Source organism: Nannospalax galili, unplaced genomic scaffold (genome assembly GCF_000622305.1).
Source record: "Nannospalax galili isolate Female #2095 unplaced genomic scaffold, S.galili_v1.0 scaffold820, whole genome shotgun sequence".
Lineage (NCBI taxonomy): Eukaryota > Metazoa > Chordata > Mammalia > Rodentia > Spalacidae > Nannospalax > Nannospalax galili.
Window position 1 is genome coordinate 25,238 of NW_008346549.1, and position 21,936 is coordinate 47,173.

The 21,936-nt window shown below is 48.4% G+C and overlaps 2 protein-coding genes and 1 pseudogene across 2 annotated transcripts in view; all 3 read right to left on the reverse strand.

Annotated features, from left to right (window-relative positions):
• The window catches only part of LOC115072023, a 4,570-nt gene extending 680 nt beyond the window's left edge, over positions 1-3,890 (reverse strand). Inside the window, 9 exon segments of the mRNA XM_029568304.1 lie at positions 42-444; positions 1,302-1,477; positions 1,576-1,746; positions 1,840-1,906; positions 2,278-2,370; positions 2,452-2,555; positions 2,558-2,611; positions 2,970-3,140; positions 3,566-3,890. Coding sequence (XP_029424164.1) covers positions 42-444; positions 1,302-1,477; positions 1,576-1,746; positions 1,840-1,906; positions 2,278-2,370; positions 2,452-2,555; positions 2,558-2,611; positions 2,970-3,140; positions 3,566-3,731 — 1,405 coding nt within the window. The 5' untranslated portion in view covers positions 3,732-3,890.
• A 2,020-nt stretch (positions 3,891-5,910) lies between these two features.
• Dgcr2 (DiGeorge syndrome critical region gene 2) overlaps positions 5,911-21,936 on the reverse strand; it is a 92,179-nt gene continuing 76,153 nt past the window's right edge. Inside the window, exons 7-10 of the mRNA XM_008842994.1 lie at positions 18,908-19,111; positions 10,787-10,939; positions 9,901-10,137; positions 5,911-8,513 (exon numbers count right to left, since the gene is read on the reverse strand). Of these exons, the coding sequence (XP_008841216.1) occupies positions 8,257-8,513; positions 9,901-10,137; positions 10,787-10,939; positions 18,908-19,111 (851 nt within the window). The 3' untranslated portion in view covers positions 5,911-8,256. The remainder of the gene's footprint in view (positions 8,514-9,900; positions 10,138-10,786; positions 10,940-18,907; positions 19,112-21,936) is intronic.
• LOC103742034 lies at positions 10,955-14,934 on the reverse strand (annotated as a pseudogene).

A 21,936-nucleotide genomic window follows, 5' to 3' on the forward strand; every position in this document is an offset into this window, starting at 1 on the left:
GCCGCGCCCCGCGGTCCCGCCCTGCTGCGGGCGCTTGGCACCGTGAACGCTTTTGTTGCGGCCTCCAGGCCCGCGGACAACAGCTCCGACAGTCCTGCAGACAGCGTGACCAACCGAGTCCCAGCCCGGAAGAACCACAAGAAAACTCCGGTACCGCCTGGGGCCCCGCAGGCCCCACAAGGTGGCGGAGACTGATGGGGCGGAGGCGGGGGGCGCTTCAAGGGCGTGTGCGGGACTCCAGCTAGCCCGAGGGGCTCCGGTGTTCCGGGAAGGGGGTAAATTGCCTTTCGCCTGGAGCGCGTTCCCAGTGAGCAGAGCCCCCACGCACCTCCTGCTCGCGCTCCGGTATTTGGAGAGTGGGAGCGAGAGGCTGTGAACCGATGGTTTGCCCTGTGGATGACCGCCACCAGGAACTGAGGTATAGAGCCCCTTTTGGCCCTGGACCTGAGGGAGACAGCCAGGAGGCAGGTGCAGGTTCCTTTTCTTCAAAGTCCTAGGGAGGAGACAAGCCTTCAGCGCTACAATGGTGGCAGCCACGCACAGTGTAACGAATTTAAAGACAAATGGGTGGCGGCGATGGTACCACTTCAATATACAGTTCACATGGCGTGAATTGGACCCCACTTTGCTAGCCAGCACCACTCTACTGATAATGGGGCCCACCCTCCCACCATAGTGCCATGTCAGTGTCCCGCGGACTCAGCGTTGTTTGTTGGACAGTTACTCCTAGACGTTGCCCAGACACCAGCTTCTCTAGAAAATACTGTCCTATACTCAGACTCCACGGCCTAATTCCCCAGAGTGTCACTAGGCATGGTTTCACCGAGCTTGCTGCCTGTCATTAGGACCAACTAGTTCAGCCGGGCCTGCAGCCCAGCCTGGAGTCTGAAGCTTCTTAGGCACTTTGGAAACTCAGCCAGGGTCGTCATTTCAACTGGGCACACTGACCCTAGGTTGGTCGCCCAGCTTGGCTTTTAAATAAAACGTGTAATTTTGGGTAGAGGTGGCTAAAGGTGTGCTGACTTTTTTACTTCCCTCTGACCAGGGGATTCAGAGATGTGTAGGCTGGATGTGAGGCCCTTCTCTCCCAGAGGTGTCTGAGGGAGTCTCTGGAGGTTCTGGAAGCAGTTCTGAGATTGTGGTGCACTAAAGGAGGGTCACTCAGGAGCTTCGTGGTTGTGTGGACAAGGTACACTGAGGCTGCAGAGGGGTTAGGGCAGTATTCTCCCCCACCCTATACCCCTTTCTAGTCAGGCAGCTCATCCCAGCCCCTGCTCCTAGTCACATTAGGCCAAGATCACTGTGTGCATCATTCCAATCAAGGTAGAAGCTGGGAGTGGGACTGCTGCCCGGATGGAGGCTCCCGGGGAGGCTGATACCCTGTGTCTTCCAAGAGGCTGTTGGGGATGAAAATTATCCCTGAGCAGTCCCACACGCAAACCTAGTGGTCCAGCCTGGGGCACCGTCTGAAACTGGGCTACCCGAGAGTGGGCAAAGATGGGTCAAGGAGGGGTGGGCAGTGGGGTGGCTGAGGCTGCTGGAAGGAGGGCATCTTGGCTTCGGGTGGGGCAGTGCCCCCCCCCACCTGCGCATGTTCAATAGGTACAGTGTTTTCGAAGACAGTCCAGAGCACCGCGGGCTCGCAGCCTGGTGTGGTCAGAGACCTGGAGTATCGATAGTAGGGCAAGAGCCCTGAAGGCAGCAGTGAGGCCAGCGGAAAAGTGGATGTCAGATTGATTGAGACCCCTAGGTGGCAAAAGTGAGAGCCTGGAATCTGTCTCCCCCGTTTGTCCCCGGCCCCATAACTTTCAGCCCAGATGCAACTCCACAGCTCCTTACCAGGTGAAGATAAATTTTTCAGGCCAGACACAATGGCAGAGAAGTTGGTATTGTCCCCGTCCTCCTTCTGGGTAGGATTCCAGTGAGAAGGGCTTTGAGGTTCTGGCTGTGTGTGTGTGTGTGTGTGTGTGTGTGTGTGTGTGTGTGTGTAGGTTTTCAAAGGTGGGATGGGAGTGGCCGGGACACCAGTGGGAAGCTCTCAGTTGGTGGGTCTGGGAGATTGGGGGGGGGGTGTCACCTCCCACTGACCCTGCAGGTCACCAGATCTCCAATTCTCCTCCATCTCTATGGGGCCCTGAAGATCTGACAAGTCTTCTAGATCTGAAGATCCATGAACCATCCCACAAATTCTAAAGCTTCCCCACCCCCATCCCTCCACACAATCCCAAGACCCTCTTTTATGGAAACACATATGGATTTTCACAGCCCCTCCCTCACTGCCAGCAGGACAGCCAGCACCACAAGCCCATTTGGATGGCTTCGTGCCTCTCCCATGCTCTTGTACTCTGTGTTCATGTGGATCAAATGCATCTAGGGAAGTACAGACCATGGGTGTTCTCCAGCTGTCTCTGTCTCCCACCCCTCTTCACCTCCATGAAGTCCTCAACCCACCTCCATAGTGGAGTGCTTCTCATCCAGGCTGTGCTCAGAGCCTGTGTGCCCTGAGCTCCCCCAGTGGAAATGCAACTGCAGCAGTTGGTACACAGGTGATGGAAGCCAGCCCCTTGAATCAACAGGCAGTTCTGCAGACCAGCGTTTACTCGGAGTAACACTGACGATGTGGAAGCATATGACACTCTATTCCTCCCCAGCATCCTCTCCATCACCTGCTATAGGACTCAAACTGGCTCCAACAGTGAGTGAAGGTTGTGACTTCCAGCGTATTGACATCTAGGAGTGACCTGACTCTTCTCAAGGGCCATGGCACCTGACCCCCACCCCCTACAATGTATGTGGAGCCTTCTCTACCTGTTCCTAGAGATTTTGATTCCTATGCCTGTCCCATTCTTGTATACCATTTGTAGGGGACACTTAACCTCTGTGTTCTTGACTGATGTCTCAGCTCTTGTGTATGTCCTGATCCCTGTGTTACAGCCACTATGTGGGGGTTCTGGCTCTATGCTGCTGACCTGTATGGCCATCATTCTCCAGGGTCCAAGGGCCTGGAGGTGCTGAATCATAGCCTTGAAAGATGAAAGGCCCAAGAGTGGCATCTCGCTGGACCAAGCAAAGGTCAATGTTGATAGGGGACTGGTCTGGGCCCTCACAGGCAGGTGCTAGCTCCTTCCAACGGGTGGGGCCTGAGGAAACAAGGTATGCGATTTATGGGGGTCAAGTAGGCAGTTTTGGGGTGCACTTAGGAGGGGCCCCATATACCCAAATAATAGCTCCAGTTTAGGAATGTCTTCCCTCCTCCCTCACACCTGGTCATGGTGACTCTCAGACCCCCATCTGACCTACCCACCAAATCTGCAGTCAGACTGCCTCACAGGGAGATGGTAGAAGAATCTGGGATGTGGTTGTATACTCATGCTGAGGACCCCACCACACATACACTTGGGCTTGCCACACCATAGGCTCAAAGCCCCTGACCACTCACAGCAGATCCAGACACACATACACAAGGATAATCACAACACACCTGCTGCCTGCTGCCCAGTCCTTTGGAGCACAGGAGCCATCAGGGACCAGACAGATCCACATAGCCTCAAACAACTGTCCTCACCACACTTTGGATCCTGGGAGTCGTAGCACCAGGCACCTGTGGACAGTGGGCAGGGGACTAAGCAGAGAGAAGTTCCATGTGAGCCGTCTTCAAGTTTCATTCCAGTCACAGTCCAGGAATGGGGGGGGGGGTTACCCAGGTGAGGCAGCACAGAGGCTGCCCCCATCCACCCCACATCTCCTCCCAAGCTTGCTCCAGCACCAGTGGATAAATGGATGGTGGAGAGCCGTGGGGTTGGGCAGATCTGAGATCACATGGGCAGAGCTTTGTGCTCACCCTTGGAGTCCCACTGCATCACCGGTTGCATGGCATGCGTGGCAAGGGACAGCAGGAAACCCAGGGCCCGCATAATTCAGTCTCAGCTATGGCTCAGGAGAACTAGAAAGTGGTTGAGATACTTGCAGTCAGGCTGTCTGGGGGGGAGGGGAGTGTTACATATTCATTGTTGGGGTGGGCTAGAGAGGACAAATTAGGGGCTGGAGTGGGTGGCACCACTGGGTAGGTGGGTTGGAGCTTGGATTCTAGGGCTGCAGCATAATGGCATTAATCCTGAGAGGTGTGTCTGATTATTCTCACAGCAGAGGAAATAGGAGGTAGCGACCAGGAATGACAGGCTAAAGTCACCATCAAAAAATTAGTTTAAGGGGTAAGGAGATCATAGATCTCAGTGTCCAAGACTTAAGGGGCTAGGATAGAAGGGCGCATGGGAGGATGGTTCTTGCCTTGTTACAAGCTTGGGACTCCCATCCTTGCCCCAAGTCCAACTCCATGTCTACAGCCTACTGATGTGCCTCTTTCCAAGGACTACTGTACCCAAAGGTCTTGGGTGTGTGGTGGGGAACACAGCAGCTGCACAAGCCCCCATGCCCAAGCCCCAGCCACTCTCCTCTGGCTCCTTGGCTTCTTGGTATGGTGAGACTTGCCAGAAATGAGTTTTGCACTTGGGCACCATGTGCCTGTGAGGTGAGCATGACTAGATCTGAACAATGAGAACCAGAGAGTGGGCTGGAGGCCTGTCCCTCTGGAGCCTCTGTACTCAGCATCTCTTTCCGGTTTTCTGAGGAAGGGAGGGTATAGCTCAGTGGAAGAGCACTTGCTTAGCTTGTAGCCCTGCGTTCATCTCCAGCATTGCAAAATATATATCAATTACCAGAGGAACAGGCTCTTCCTTGAGGGAATGGGGACAGGGCATTGTCCATGGTGCTGGAGATGTGTTGATAGAATGAAGCTCCCATCCCTGCAAAGGACCCTTAGATTCCTTCCAACCCTGACAACTCACCAGGCTTCATAGTGGCCCGTTATGTCATTGTACTCCCCAAGCTAGTGGGAAAGGTTAAGTGAGGAGGGTAAGCTTGAGAACCCCTTCCAGGGATTGTCACTAAGATCCCCCTTGTCCTCTGCATCAAGAACTGGGAATATATAAAAGGACAGTATTCAGAGAACAGAACAGGATCTGGGAGACTGTTCGAGTTTCCAGATGGTGCAACCCTTTCTTCTGCATGAACCCTCCAGGGTCCCAGCATTTCATACCCACTCTTCTCCATGGGCTGGGAGTGCCAGAGTGGATGCAACTCCCCCCCCCCTTACTTTTCACAAGCTGAGCCCTATCAGGGAGCCCAGTCCAAATCAACAGGCCATGCTAGTCCTTAGTGCCCCAGGACTCCCTGGAAAGACAAGATCATCTAATCCACTGTACAGATGAGTAAAGTCCCAGAGGCCCAAATCCCTTCTCAAGGTAGAGGGATGCTCCAGTCTTGTCTGGTAGTCAGCCCCTACCTTCTGAGAACCAACAGATAACCTGCCTGACTTAGCCAGGACTGCTTTAGAAAACCAGGTGCGTGGTGGCACAAACCTTTAATCCCAGCACGCTGGAGGCAGAGGCAGGTGAATTGCTGTGAGATTGAGGCCAGCCTGGTCTACATAGTGAGTTCCAAACCAACTGGGGCTACAGGGAGACACTGCCTCAAAAAAACCAACACACCCAAACCCCCAAACAAACAGCAAACCACCCAGGTGTTCTGGATTGCAGGGAGGGGTTGCGTACAGCCACCTGGATGGCCAGGGGCCAAGTCCCACACCCTTCCCTGCCCAGCTTAACTCACACTGGCCATCAGTGGTCAGGATATACCAGCCCTGTCACATCAGTGTTATGGACCCCCTCAATCAAGCAACACTTCTGAGGCAGCAGCCAGGGCCTGGCACAGCAGGGGTGGGTGCCAGAGGGAGCCCAGGGTGATGCCTTGCCACACACCAGGCCTGGAAGCTCCAAGCTCAGCTGGATGCCCGCAAGGACTGAAAACAGGGGAGTCCTGGCCGTGGGGCTAGGCCACACCAAGGACTGACGATGCTTTTTCCATAACACAAGTTTATTTGGCATCTGGATGAAATGGTTCTCACAGCATCTTAAGAAAAGAATTAGTGCCAACCCGACCAAAAATACACCCAAACTAAAACCCTTAGTGAAAGGAAAATGTAAAAACAGGCATTGAGACAATGTACAGTATCAAATTCCACTTCAAGGCAGGTCAGAGGACACTTGGCCTCTCAGAAACAGTGGCAAGGGGCTTCCTGGGAGCTTGGCCTGTCTCTCCGGGGGTCTTGTGGGACAGGCAGGGAAACATAAGTCTCAGCAAATGCTGGCTGGCCTTGGGGTTAGTCAATCAGATTTGGCAGACAGGATGGTGGACAGAGGCAGATCCCAGCTCCTGGAACTGCAGTGCCAACAGTCTGAAGTGTCCTATACACAGGCCCTCGATCCAGCCTCAGGGCTCACTAGGCTGAGTGCCCAGGTTACCATCAGTTAACTCTGAGCACATTGGTCAGTCCTGATACTTCTACCTCTGTAGTACCATGGTCCACTTTAGGCCACCCTCTTCCCTTCTGCTTCTTACATGCCAGTTCAACCCCAACAGTCCTTTGGTCCCCAAAGGAAGTTTCACAGTCCCATGCATATCACCTTCTGAGGCTCTGCCAGTGGTCCTTAGGGGTCTTCTGAGTGACCCATCACCAGTATGATTTTCCACTGCTGCCCTGGACTGTGGCTACCCAGCATCCACTGGAGGCATGATGAACTTCCTGCTGCCCTCACATTGGTATAGGAAGCAAGAGCCCTTTGGCTAATGGAGGACTGCTTGCACCAGCTGGCCCTGTAGGCCCAGCCATGGGACAGGCTGTTCAAAGACAAAGCTTACACCTCCAGCCAGCTCTGGGACACAGGTCAGGTTGGAAGATTCTCCTTCTTATGGGAAGTGGGGGAAAAATGTTTCCAACCAGTATAAGAATGTACCTAAAACCAGGCGGGGCTGGTCTACTGATGCAAAGCACCAAAGAACCACAGGTCTTGGTCACACCTACCAATGTTGTTCAGTTGGACAAAGGTTGCAGCGCCACTGACATGGCCAGGGCAGAAGCTCAAACACAGCTGTCTTGGAGCAGCCCACAGTCAAACAGCTAACTCTGGACAGTGGGGCCCCACCCTGAGTTCCTATGAACCACCACTATTGCAAACATTTGGCCATGTAAGTACACACAAATACACACAGAAAAGATTCAGACACTCAATGTAGAAAAGATTGAATGTGCTAAAAATCGCACAGAACCCGCTTAACCTCCAAACCTTAGAAATGCTAAAGGCCCGTGTCAGGAGCCAAGACCCCAGGTCTCCACAGGGAGCTGGCAATAGGGCCCTTCAGGTTTTAAAAAGCCACCGGTACCCAGTGCTATGGAGGTGTGTATGTGGCCAGCAGATGCTAGGCTCCAGTGTGGTCATGGGGTGAGAAGTGGATCCTCAGATGACATGGCACAGGATGCTCATTTGAGCCATTCCTCTTCCCAAAGAAACAACCCTTTATGGCACAAACAAGGTGAGGAGGGGGCAGGTCGGACCCAGTGGCCATTCACCAGGAAGAAGAGCCAAGGGATCTAGGGTATAGCAGAGAAAAGCCAGCATACCCCTAACCCTCCACAGGTCTAGAACCTCCTCCTGGGGGAAGCCATGCAGAGCAATGCCATGGAGAGCTGGTAGGGGTGAGCTGTGGCTCCCTGTCACAGAGATGGCCTCCAAGCAGAGCTAGAAACAGGGTGGTATGTTCATTTTCCTTCCAGGTCTACCTTCTCAGGGCTTGGCACCTCGATGGTCATAGCTGGACCTGGAGAGGCTGTCCCAGAACCAGTGCAGCAGCTTCAAAGGCTTTCCCTAGAGGCAGACCCAATGCCAATACCACCAAGTCAACAGATGCCCCTGCTGCACCACATACAGTGGTGGCCCTGTTCTCCATCCGCTGGGGCTCAATTACTGGTTGTTAGCTGGCTGGTAGGCTTTTGTAGGTAGGACACTGCGATAAGCCAAGCCCACCCAAAGATGTATCTGGTGTGAGTGCAGCCCAGTGCCTTCTATTCCCTTCCTCAAAAATGTGTGGTTTTGAACACCTGTGTCACTCTGCCATTTAAAAAGGAGACAGAGACCCAAAGCTATGCATGTTTGAGAAGCCCCTAGGGAAAGGTCAGTGCAGGTGCTTGCTCCTTTCAGGGAGGCTGGCTTCAGTTTCTACATACACACCCGCTGCTGGTGGGTATGTGGCAGTGGAGTAGGGTCCAGGCTATGACAGGGCCCCTTCAAGTTTCCCACAGGGACAGGTATCTTCTCAACAGGAAACATGCTCCTAGCCCATTGGAGCTGTGAGCTGGGCTGTCTACACCATGGTGTTGAGGGAGCCATGGGGGTGGCGTCCGCCCCCTGGTGGCGCCTCTGAAGCTGGGGTGCTTCCACTCTGGGCAGGATCAGGGGGCACAAGCAGGGCGCTGCTACTGTCAGTAGAGTCTTCCAGATCTGCCAAGCAGGTTCCAGAAGGAGGCAGAGGTTGCTCTAGGTGCCTGGGCAATGCACCTTCAATACCACCATCCCCTGGGGTCGGCAGGCTGGCCTCTGCGGGCTCAAAGGCATCGTCATCTGTATAAGACCAAAGGAGTGTCAGAATAAGGGCTTGGCACAGGGGATGTGGTGGGGCTGGACAGGTTAGGGATACTCCTGCCTGAACACTCCCTGACTGGCATACAGGCCCTAGGGGACCTTCTGCTCTGGTAGGCACAGGTTTGTCCTGTCACTGTAATTTGTGGTGGGTGAGATTAAGTGACAAAGATTCACCAGAACAAAGGGAGGCCAGAGGAAAGTCCCCTCAGACTCAGGAGGAACATGTAGTGAGAAGCTTCTGGATGGAACTCCCAGGGCTACAGCAGCAGAACAGTGGCAACTAGAGCAAGCGAGGCTGGGTGCGAGCAGGCAGCCTTGATAGCCAGTGCCAGCAGAAAGCCAGACCTCTGGGAGGGGACACAATCCATTCCCTGAATCTTTCCTGTCTATCACTGTGGGCTACTATTGAAAGCTGGTGGCCAGGGGCCTTGGCTATGTACTATCCCCATCCTAACTCCCCGAACACTCTCCAGAAGCCCCAGTCATCCCCTGCAGTCTGGTGGGTAGAGATATTGGGGTTCTGCTGCCATCTAGTGGCAGTCTTGGCAGAAAGCTTATCTTCTGCCCTTACCCTTTTGTAGTTCTGGAGATCCAACCTGGGCTCCAGCATGCTAAGCAAACACTGTCACTGACCTACACTCAGCCCCAACCACAGCATGGTTGACAATGGTCTCAGACAATCTGCTCTGAAGACAGGGATCAAATTCAAGTATTTTCTGTAGCTCTAGACCACACAGTAGTGTAAGCATGGGATCCTCAGCATTCAGGCCTACATGTAAGGAGCCTGCCTTGGGCTGGGCACTGCCTCAATATTACTGCAGGGATGTTACACACAGGAACAGGACAGGTCACCTGTCTAGTGGGCTAGGTGTGGAAGGAATACACTAGATATCCCTTTTTAGCTATACAGTCTTAGGAAAAACAACTTTTAGCCAGATGGGAAACACAATTGACCAGTCCCATAGGGTTGCTTTGCCACATGACATGAGGAACTGTTACAGTGGTGTTTCAGTTTACCACATCTGCAACAAGCTTCTAGGTCTGGGTCAGGGCCAGGCCTGTCTGAATGACCACCACTGCTTGGCCCCCATTACTTCACAGACATAGGCTGAGAGGTCCTGAGCCTGCCCATCTGCTAATGGGTTCTCAAGGGAGAAGGAGAAAGAGCTGTGCCATGCCTCCCCAGAACTCTCTCAACAGACCACTGGAGGAGGCCAAGACCACACCTCTTCCTGCAGGGGCAATGTTGGGAAGCACCTTAAAGTGAAGACCAAAAAGGCAGCCAGAAGGAAATGGGGAGGGGGGGCTAGATTCCAGGAAATCACTTGATAACTCTATGTTCCCTCTCCTTGGAGTGGACAGGCACCTGCAGGGTCGTAGAACACGCTGTCTGGGTTGATGGAAGCTTCATAGGGTGGTGGTGGGTCATCCGGCTGGTCGATGTCTGGATACTTGTAAGCTGTGTAGGGAGGTGGAGGGTCGTGGAAATGGAAAGTCCCACCTTCCCCATCGTCAGAAAGATGCAGTGGGGTGAGGCCTGTGCCAAACCCATCTGGGCCATAGTCAAAGCCAGGGATCCTCCGGCCAAGGTTGAAATGGTGCACTGAGCCATTGAAATAGAGAAATAAGAGGGAAGGTGTGTGATTTCAAGGCAGGTTGCTGACTCCTGAGCCTCCTTCCCGAGGCTGAGCCTGCCACCCCAATGTCACACTCCTGTAACCAGCTGTTCACTTACTGGTCACATCTAACATCTCACATGATACCCTCCTTTGGCTAGAACTTTCCCTCCCCAGGTCTCTCAAACCAAGGTGTCCTCACCCCACCTATATGCAACTTATTCCTCTGTCCTGTCCCTTGACTGCCAGAGCCACTCTTGGCTCCGCTAGAGCCTCCAGCTCTAACACACTTCTGGGTATTTTGTGTTCTGTCCATCGTGGAACTTAGAGAGCATGGTGTGTCAGGGAGAAATCAAAGCTGTAATTAGTGATGGGAGGCCTTAACGCCTGTACCCTTCACACAGCAGGTGAGGTTCCTTTTAGCTGTTAGCAGCCTGCCCCCAACTTTCCTGATGTCCATGGACAGCTCTTCAGGTGTCCCCAGGTATGTGGTTGCAGAGGGACACCCCTCCTCTACTTCCTTTTGCACCTTACCACAGATTCCACCTTGAAGGGGACACAACTCAGGACAGGGGAGACCTGAAGACCTAGGAGGACCTGGGTATTATCACTGTGGTCCTTGGAGAGCACACTCACAGTTTGCTCCAATCAGGGACTCGATGCGCTCCCGGCGCCGCTGGCGCAGCCGGTGGACCATGAAAAGTAGCAGTGAGAGGATGAGGAAGGAGGAGATACAGCTGACGACCAGGCGCATCCCACTGGCCATGGAGTCGAACAGGCTGTTACCATCTGTGAGGAGGGTGGGGAGGAATGAAAGCAGTTGCTCTGAGAAAAGCTTGTAGAGCTAGGGCTGGGATTAGCACAAGTGCAGCATATGCTGAGGCCTTGCGTTGACTGAGGCACCCCTTCAATAGCTATTTGCACTACACTTGGCAATTTCTTAGGATGGGAAGCAAAATGAAACTGCTTAAAACTGAGGGCACTGTGACAACACTGACAGCAGGAGAGGGACTATAACTCAGGAGGATCATTAGAGGATAACACTTCATTGTGCCTCTGCTCTGCTCTCCAACAGGGTGGCTCTCTGGCCCCTTGGTTTTCTCCCTTACTGACTGAGTGCTTTCAAGAGCTGTAGGTCTTAGGTGGTCACTGTGTGAAATGCTGCTCCAATTTGCTACTGTGAAAGGAAGTAGAGACTTCTGTTCTAGGATTAGTACTTCTAGGAGACTGGTGTGTACTGGTATAGCTGCAGGGACCAAGTGTCTTTGGAGTGTGTGTAACAGTGGCAGATAGGGAGAAGAGGCTATATAGATATATCTAGATTTGTGTTTACAACTCATTGACAGGCTGCAGGGAGGACAGGGTGCTGCTGCTACACAGGGTTTTCCAAAAATTGGCAGGGCCAAGGTTCATAAAGGAGAGTAGTAAACTTGGGCATTGTTCACAATGCTGTGAGTCCGTTACCTCAATTTTCAAGCCACATCCCAGAAAACTAACTTCACTGCATACCAGCCTTGGGCACACGCAATCAAGCACTTAGACCCAAGGGCAGCCTTCAGTGCTCATGCTCGCAGTGCAGCCTTTCCCTCTCCAAGCTATATCCTGCATACCCATGTAGGTGCAGGAGGGCTGGGGTGGCACCAACTCCCTCTTTGCTGGGTGAGTTTTGGGAGAAGGGGATTACTAAACTGACCTCTTGCTGCACTGGAGACCAAGGCAACAACAGCGCAGAGTCTTTCTTAGCCCTTCTATTCTTTTGGTAGTCATGATTTAGGGAGGGGACACTACTATCATTTAGAGTAGAGGCCAGAAACATCTGATTACCAACCTGCCCCACCACTCAACATTGGTCTAGTATATCAACACACCAAGACGGACATGTTGCTTTGCCCTGATGCACACCTCTGTCTCTCAGGTGCTTACTATGAGCTGCTGATGGTGACAGGGAGAGGACATGTATGATATCAGGTGTAAAAGAATGGGGCTTATACTGTTAAGTGCCTACATTGTAACTGTGTACTTCTAATGTACTCCCAATCTAGATGACAATGGCCACTCACATGAAGTCACAGACCCATGGGATTATGATGTGGCCCAAGGAAGAGGAATAGCCTGTCAGCCCTTAGAAGCAAGAAGACCCTGGCATATGCAGGGACCTTACTGAATTTCAGGAAGACCTAGCGCTGTATATTCTAATCTCTGTAATAGCCTTAGAAGGCAGGTCTCCAAAGGACAGCCCAGATAAGACACTCTATGACCCACATATGAGTTGCCAGAATATAGAGCTCTGACAAATCCTGCCAGCCAGCTTGATCTATACCAACACAGATAACCCAGCTGGTCCTGCCCTCCTTCCATGTGGCCAGAAAGTGTCTCCAAAAGATTCATTTGCTGCTTACAACTGTGGGGTGGATATGTGAAAAAGATACATCCTCTCACCAATTAACTGCTGATACAGATGCCTCTGATGGTCCTACAGGATCCCTGTCTGTGGGATGGTGACATGTCTGTTCACTGGAGGCCAGTTCAGGGTTCCAGGGGGGCACCTAAGGAAGCAGCCTCTTTGCAATGAGTAACTGCAAATCAGTTCTAAACATAAGCTCAAGGACCCTGACTGGTCCCCTAGAACCAAGCTATCTGCAGTGAGGTAGAAAGAAGAGAGCTGTCCCAGAGCTGGAGGCTAGGTCAGAGGTCCCAGGGAGACTCGTGATATGGTAGTTTCCTCCATGGGGTTCTCCATGGGATACTGCAAATGGCAATGTCTTCTATCATCTGGGCTTCTGGAGAGAAGACACATCTTGCTGGTGCCCTGCAGTCCACTCAGCCTAACCCTCAATCGGACCCCTGTACCATTCCACAAACCCAGGTAAGCGCTACCAAAGCAAAAAGGGCTCCAGTGACTAATAGCTCAGCTTTAAGACTTTGGTTCCATGGTAATAGATTTAAAATTTGTCAGAGATGGCAGATGAAGGTTAGTGGGGATCAGAGGTCAAGGGCCTGGACCCCAATGTAGGCTCCACTAAACCACCAGCTGGGCACCTCAGCTCAGGTCAGCTCTTGGGACCTTGGGATTTGCCTCAAAGTACCAGGGCACAAGGCAGCAAGAGGTTCCTAGCTGCTCCGTGCTGAGGCCAGCACTTGGTGCTCTCAGTTTTATAGCTTTATTTCTCTTCTGCCCTGTGTGGATTTGTTTACCACATGACTGACAGTGAACTTTTTTTTTTCAAGTTCTTTGCAGTATCCTTATTATCTTCTTTGATGAAATACAACTAAAAAACTTTTTTTTTGCAATTTTAAGGTTGGTTTATTAAGCTCAATGATGAAAGGTATCAGAAGAATATTCTCCTGAAAAATATGTTTTTTCTTAGAAAAATAGGAAAATTGAAACTCTCTCAGCATAGCCACAGATGCTGTGGCAGCCAAGCCTCTCTGGAGACAGGACAGTCCATTAATTTGAGGAGTTGCTCCCCAAGTCAGCAGGATTGTAGTCTGGATTGTCCTCATCATCCTCCAGCTCCAAGTCATCCATTTTCTGGAACAAGGAGTCATCCACCTCTACCTTATTTCCAGCATCTTCCAAGAACCAGATACCAGATGTGTCAAGATTATAATCTGTTTCAAACAGCTGCTTCCCACTTAATTTATTTTTCCCCACTTCTTCGTCTTTCTTCTTTTTGATTTCTAGGAGTTCTGCATCAAACTTGGTCTTCCAACTTAGAAAATTCTTAGTTGTAACAGGAGTGCCATGGAACGATTTCTTTTCTGTTTCTTCAGCTTCCTTTTCTGTTTCTTTTCTTCCTCTCTTCTAGTTTTTATAGGATCTACTATTTCATTCAATTTTTCCTCCACAGCTGTGACTAAAGATCATCACCATGCCAAGGTTCTCCTTGGCCTGCAAAGCCAGTAATTTTAAAATGTCTGAGACATCGTTTTCTTCTAGATTTTCTTGGGAGAATATTTCATAAAGGGGAGTTTCATCTGGGTATCTTTCACTGTATGTAAACTTAAGGGTAGTCTGGACAATTTCATCATTTTCTCCAGTCTCAGATGTCATAGTAATGGTGAAGCTGGGTGGATTTTCTGATAATACTTAGCAGGACTTTGTCATGTGAAGCACTACTGAAGAAAAGTGTAGTGTCAGGAGAGTCCACTTATGTTTTGGAATGCTAGTTTTTAGAAGGGTGGATCAAAGTGCAATCAAGCTTTTCCCCAAAAGGTTTCATAAGAAAATGATCAAGAGCAAGGCAAATCAAGATCTTTTGCTTATTGCAAAGCTTGTAGAGATGTTGACAGGAATCAGAGACAGGCTCAAGACAACTGCAGAATACCAGGTAAGGACACTCTCAGACCCCTCTTCACTCATCCCCTTAACAGTCTCACAGCACAGCTGTGCTGCTGCTGAGAGAGAATGTGAACAGGACTGGAGCTACACGGGGATAGCTCAGAGACAGCTGCCTGTGAAGGAGTCAGGGTAGATGGACTTCAGAGCCTCCAGCTCATTGCACTGCTCCTCGCTGTAGTCTGTCATTGTGGCCTGTGCTGCTGCCGAGCATCGGTGCAACACCCAGGCTGCGCACTGCAATGGACACCGCCATGCAGAGTCCGGGTAGGAAGGCCAATTAAAATAATTTTTAATATAGTTTTTTTTTTCTTATTATTTAAGAGGGTGTTTTTTTTGCCTTTTTTTTTTTTTTTTAAGAAAAAGTGTCATATATCTCAGGCTCGCTTCAAAACTTGTTATGTAGCCAACGTTGGCCTTCATCTTTTTCTTTTTAAGATTCTTTTTTTTTTTTTTTGGTCTTTTTGAGACAGGGTCTCCCTGCAGCCCCAGTTGTCCTGGAACTCACTATGTAGACCAGGCTGGCCTTGAACTCACAGGGACCAACCTGCCTCTGTCTCCCAAGTGCTGGGATTAAAGGTGTGCACCACCTCACCTGGCCAAGATTCATTTTTTAAAAAAATATTTTATTTATTATTTTTATGTGTATGAGTGTATTGGGTTGGAAGAGAGCCTTGAATTCTCCTGGAACTGGAGCTATGGAGGGCTGCCAGGCTCCATGTGGGTGTTGGGAATTGAACCTGGGCCCTCTGCAAGAGCAGTCAGTGCTCTTAACCGCTGAGCCATCTCTCCAGCCCCTTAAGATTCATTTTTATTTTATGTGTATGAGTGTTTTTCCTGCATGTATGTAAGTACATACATGCAGAGGCCAGAGAGGGCATCAGATTATTTGGAACTAGGGTTACAAATAGTTGTGAGCTGCTATGTGGATTTTGGGAACCAAACTCAGGTCCTCTGGAAAAGCAGCAGTGCTCTTAACTGCTGAGCCATGTCTTCAGTCCAGGCCTTAAGCTTCTAATCTTGCCTCTAGCTTTCAAGTGTTGGGAATACAGACATGCACCTCCATGCCCTATTCTGTGGTACTGGTGCTCAAACCCATGCATACTAGGCAAGTACTCTAACAACTGAGCTACATTTCTAGTTCAAGTTCTTTATACATTTTGAATATAAGACCTTGGTCTGATTTGTATTTTAAAAATATTTTTTCTCAGTAAGTGGCTTGTCTTTTCATTTTTCTATCAGCTATCTTTCAAAAGCAGATTTCAAGGTTTTTTTTCTTGTTTTTTTTTGAGACAGAGTCTCCCTGCAGCCCAGTCTGGTCTGGAACTCACTGTGTAGACCAGGCTGACCTTGAGCTCACAGAGATCCACCTGTCTCTGCCTATGAAGTGCTGGGATTAAAGGAATTCACCACTATGCCTGGCAGAAGATTTCAAGTTTTAAGAAATCTAATTTATCAATCTTTTTCTTTTAAGGATCATGCTTTGATATCATATTTCAAATTTTGCCTATGTGATGGCAAAATATTTTCCTTTATATTTTCTTCCAGAAATTTGTTTAATATTTACAGTTTGTGAGAATTTTGATTTAATCTTAAATATCATAGGATATACTGTATTAAGTTTTGTCTTTTAAAATATGGATATACAGGGACTGGAGAGATGGCTCAGCAGTTAAGAGCACTGGCTGCTCTTTCAGAGGATCCAGGTTAGATTTCCAGCACTCACATGGTGGCTAACAACCATCTATAACTCCAGTTCCAGGGGATCCAATACTCTGTCTTCCTCAGGCACTGCACAACATGGGGCACTTACATACACGAAGGCAATATACTCATACACACAAAATAAAAAAATTAAAAAAATATTTAAAAAATATGGATATCTAACTATTCTAGTACTATTTATTGAAAGACTATCCTTTTTGGGAGAATTAACCTACTAATGATACTGAGCATTCTGATCCATGAATTCAGCATATCTTTCCTTTTATTTAAGCCTTTAATTCTTTCCTTAATTTGGTGGGGGTTTTTTTTTGGTTTTTTTTTTTTTTTTGGTCTTTTTGAGACAGGGTCTCCCTGTAGCCCCAGTTGGCCTGGAACTTATTATGTAGACTAGGTTTGCCTTGAACTCACCGAGATCCACTTGCCTCTGCCTCCCAAGTGCTGGGATTACAGGCGTGCACTACCATGCTTGGCCTTTAACTTAGTGTTTTTATGCTTGCAACATTACAAGGTGTATGGAGTTTGTAGGACTTACAACTAAATAGTTTATTCTTTTGGTGTATTGTAAGTGGTACTTTCTTTTAAAATTTCAATGTTCAACTGTTACAGACAGTATATATGATACAATGTACTTCTGACTATTATTAACCTTGCATCTGAAGATGTTTCTTCCCTGGCAATGACTCTGACCTTGAGTAATGCTGAGTAGGGTGGTGAGAGTGGACACCTTTGCCTTGTTAAAGGGATCACTGATAACTCCTGAGACCCTATTTCTATTGTTTCCACTTCTCGCTTGGTACAGATGAGTTCTTTCTAGGAAATGGCGTCTATGACAACTAAGCTGGAAGTTTGGAGTGATGTGGCCAGGGGCACAGGAACCTTTACAAGCATCCAACTGGTGCTTTTCATAACCCTGTATGGATGCATTCATATAAGGAGAAAACTTTCTATTCTGTGGGAAGATGATCAAGTGCTACTCTCTCTGATTTCAAGTTCCTGGCTGCAGGTGGGCTTGGTCAAACACATGGCCTCTGCACTTACTCAGCTGCAGTCAACTGAATGCCTCATGGTGGATGTGCCAGAGTGCCTGCCTTTGTCCAGTCTCAAACATAGCCTCTGAAGGATGGCTGGTCTCCCACCTAGCAGCCCTCCTGAAGGGATGATGAGGACATTTTCCTTGGGGATAGCACTCATTGTTGTGACCTCACATCCAGCTCTAGCCTTCCTTCTACAGGCTCCTTGAGAAATGAGGAAATGATCTGCTTGCCCAAACTTCTATTCTGTAGGGTCCACAGGCCCAGGGGCTTTCACAAATCCCTACCACATCACTTTTACAATATGGTACCCAAGAAAAAAGAAATTCATGCTTTTGAATCAGACTTCTCTTGATATTTTAGTTCATGCAGAGATACCAGTGGCTCTGATGTGCAGCCAATAGGATGCCATACAGAGCATCCATGGGTGCTAAGGAGCCTGAACAGGACTCAGACCTGCTTTGCCCCACCCCCCTCCAGCACTGGGGATAGGACCCAGGGCTTTGCACATGCTAGGTAAGTGCTCTACCATTGAGAATACACCCAAGTCCCCCTTTTAAAATTAAAAAAAAAAATTTATATTATTTTATTTATTTTTTATTTTATGTGTATGCATGTATTGCTGCATGTAGGTAAGTGCACCCGTGTCATGCAATGCCTGTGGAGGTCAGAAGAGGCTGTCAGATCCCCTGGGACTGGAGTTACAGTACGGACAGTTGTTAGCTGCCATTTGAGGTGCTGGGATTTGAAACCGGGTCTTCTGCAAGAACAACCAGTGTTCTTAACCATTGAACCATCTCCCCAGCCCCTTAAATTTTATTTATTATTTTTATTTATATGTATGAGTGTATTGCCTACTCGTTGTTAGCTGCCATGTGGCTCTGGGAATTGAACTCAGGTCCTCTGTAAGAGGAATCAGTGCTCTTAACTGCTGAGCCATCTCTCCAACCCCCTCCTTGATGCTCTTCTGTTGCAAGGAGGACAGTCATCCTGAACCAAACTTCATAGTGTCCACTTTAGAGCGCCACCTACTGGTGAGTTTTATCTTAAAACCAAGGGCAGTCTATCTTTTTCTTAGATTTTGTTAGTAAACACTGATGACTATGGGTAAGGACTATTCTCACTATCCTTTACATCCTACCATAATACAAAGAGGAAGAACTCAAATACAGACATAAATTTCAAATCTCATTCTGATTTTTAAAAAGGGAAAACAGAATCAGGCATGGTGGCACACGCCTTTTAATCCCAGCACTTGGGAGGCAGAGGCAGGCGAATCTTTGTGAGTTTAAGGCCAGCCTGGTCTACATAGTGAGTTCCAGGACAGCTGGGACTACAGGGAGATCCTGTCTCAAAAAACACCAAAAAAAAAAAATCGGAAAATAGGTTGGAAGTCACCAATCCAATTCCAGTTGATTTGTGGGTAATCAGCCATGCTCAAATTCAAGCTCATTTGTGAAGTCTATCTGAGTGAGAAGTAGGCAGTGTGAAGGGTGGACATCATAGGGAGCTTGAACAACTGGAAACCAAAGCCCGAGGCAACCATGTGAGGATATACGGCCACCACTGCTCTGCCATGGTCAGTAAGCTCTTGAGAATCTCCATCTCTGAAGAAGCAGAAAGATACCTAGCTTCTAGCCCTGAAAGGGGACGCTGTCTCACCTGGGTCCAGACACATGAACTTGCAGCACTCCTTGGGGTCCTTGCGGTACTGCTGACAGCCTTGGGGCCGTTCACAGAGGGCAGCCACACACATCTCAGGCTCCCCACCATGGCAGGTGCAGCTCAGGCATGGGTCGTCCCCCTTGGGGGTGAAGTAGAATCCTTCATCCACCACATTGTCTTTGATATCAACACATGTCTGACCTGCAAAGGCACATGTGAACAGATGAGTTGCCAGCAGAGTGAGCCCTGATCTCTACTCCCACCTCTGGAAGGAACAGGGTAACTATGGAGCTGATCAGGTCATATTTAACCAGCATCCCCTGTGTGGGATGCTGTGAATCTGAAGTAGTTACCACAACACACTGTTCAGAAAATGCATACCTGACCAGGACAAATGGAGCCCACTGAGCCAAGAATAGGAACACCAGATTTCAGGGCAAAGGTCTCTGCAGAAGCACTTGCTTTTAAGCTGCTTAGGTTATTTATGAGATTTCCTAAATCCTAAAATGTAGCTGTTATAGATATTAATCATTTTAAAATTAGAATGAGTGTGTTTTGATTGAGTCTCTAGGTTTTGCTTAGCAAGATGGTCGCCTGACACCGAGACACATGTGCTAAACTGTACAAAAGTGACCTGGGGAACTGGAGAAAGGAAAACTGCTACAATAGTCCCTCAAGCTAGTAGGCAAACACGATAGATGCCTGGGGAGGGGATGAGGGATGACGTGGTCCTCAGGACACAGGCTCAGTGAAAGGCAAAGAAGCCTGAGAAAGAAGCTTCTTTCACTCTTCAAGTGGGGTGGGGATGTCTAGAAAGACTTCAGAAATTTCACAACTCTGGGTCCCTGCCTCAGTTAAGACTGGGATCAAATCTATGTCATACATGTGGTCATGATGTTCAGGGGAAGAAAGACACATAAAACTTTCTCTGCTGCAACAGTGAGAAAAGAATGAAGAAAAATGAATGGAGTCCTTACAGAGCTATGGGACACCTTTAAGCATCAAAGGGAAAAGAGCAGAAAATTAGTTAAAAATGACTGAAAATTACCCAAATTTAGTACATACAAATAAACAAATGATGATGACAAATCCTACCCAGAATATGCATACCCAGGATAGGTAACAAACTCCAAAGAGGCTAAAGACACAAAATCCACAAAGTAACACATTATAGTAAGAATGCTGAAAGTTGGGGCTGGAGAGACGGCTCAGTGGTTAAGAACACTGGTTTTTCTTGCAGAAGACCCAGGTTCGAAGCCCAGCACTCACATGGCAGCTAACAACTGTTTGTAACTCAAGTTCCAGGGGATCCGATGGCCTCTTCTGTCCTCTTGGGCACTGCACGACACACATTGATGCACTTAATTACATGCAGGCACATAAAATAAAAATAAAATAATAATAATAAAATAATGTCAGGGGCTGAAGATGTGACTCAGTGGCAGAATGCTTGCCTAGCATGCAAGAGTCTGGATCCTATTCCCAGCTGACTTAAAAAGAGAAAAATAAATGTATTAAACAGGTGTATAAAATAGCATGTATTTACTATAGTGTTGATCTACAACATATAGAAATAAAATAGATAATTAATATATTTGTCAATATAGCACAGAGGGAGTATATTGAGCCAAAACTATATTAGATTAAGAAATCTTGAACTAAGTCCCACACTTCAGAAAAATTTACTCAAAATAGATGCTGTACGGTTATTTCCTCCAAATCAAAATGTGCTTTCCTAAAGGGAAGAGAACAGTCTATAAAGTTTAGGAGACAAATGATACTTATGAGGCCCAGGAATGTTCAAAGAGTCTTGAAAGTTCCAAGAGTCACAAGGTTATAAGCAGCAGTGATAGGGAGAGGACTTTCCAGCCAGGTGGGCTGCCTGCACGCTGTGTGTAGGAGCTCCAGGGATGCAGTTTTTATGTCACTGCCTGGGGGGTGGGGTGGGGGCAGTAGGGATGAGCTTTTCAGTGCTGCAGCTGCCTTTGAATTGTGCATGTTCCTGTAAGTAATCACTGATTCATACTTCTGGTTTTTGTTTTTTTAAATGTTTTATGCTTTACCTTTTAATCTATGATCCATCATTATGTGACTTTTCATGGGGAGAAGTGAACAAACACATCTGTTTATTTACCCCAAAGGGCACCAACATCAGACCAAAGAAACAACTCCACCCAATTCTAGTTTAGTGAACCAAATGAATATATTTGGGTTCCTATACTGCTGGTGGAAATATAAGAGGACAGAGAGTCTGCAAAAGAGTTTGTTTCTCAGAAATCTAAACATGGGATTACCATATGACCCAGCAACTCCCATTGTGGGCAGTTATCCCAGAGAAATGAAAATTTACATGTTTTCATAAAAAATCTGTATGCAAATGTTCACAGCAGCTTGCACTATAAACCTAGGTGTCCTTCAACAGGTAGAAGGTTAAACTGTGAACAAAACCATGAGATATTATTCAGTAATAAAAAAGAACACACTGGGGCTGTAGAGATGGCTCAGTGGTTAAGAACACTGTTCTGGCAGAAGACCCAGGTTTGAATCCTAGCACCCACATAGCAGCTAACAACTTGTACGTAACTCCAGTTCCAGGGGCTCTGACGACCTCTTCTGTCCTCCACAGGCATTGTACAACACGGGTGCACTTACCTACATGCAGACAATACAAACCTACACATTAGAAAAAAAAAAAAAAAAAGAACACACTATTGCCGTAAGCAACAACTTTGGGACACTGTCTAAAGACTCAAGTGGCAAAAAGTCTACCAAAAAGGAATATGGACTCTATATTCTACTTTCAGACATTTCTACCTCATGATACAATACCCCCAAATGGCCAGGTCACCATCCAGCCCCGCCTCTGCAGTAAGAATCCAGAACAGTTGGGAACTGGTCAATGACTGCCAACTTCCATACTTTTTTAAAAAAATAATTTTTTACTGCATTTTTGTGTATTTCATACATAAAATCATCTTCATACCCCCTTTCCCCTTTCCCTTTGGCACCCACCCATAGCCCCCCCC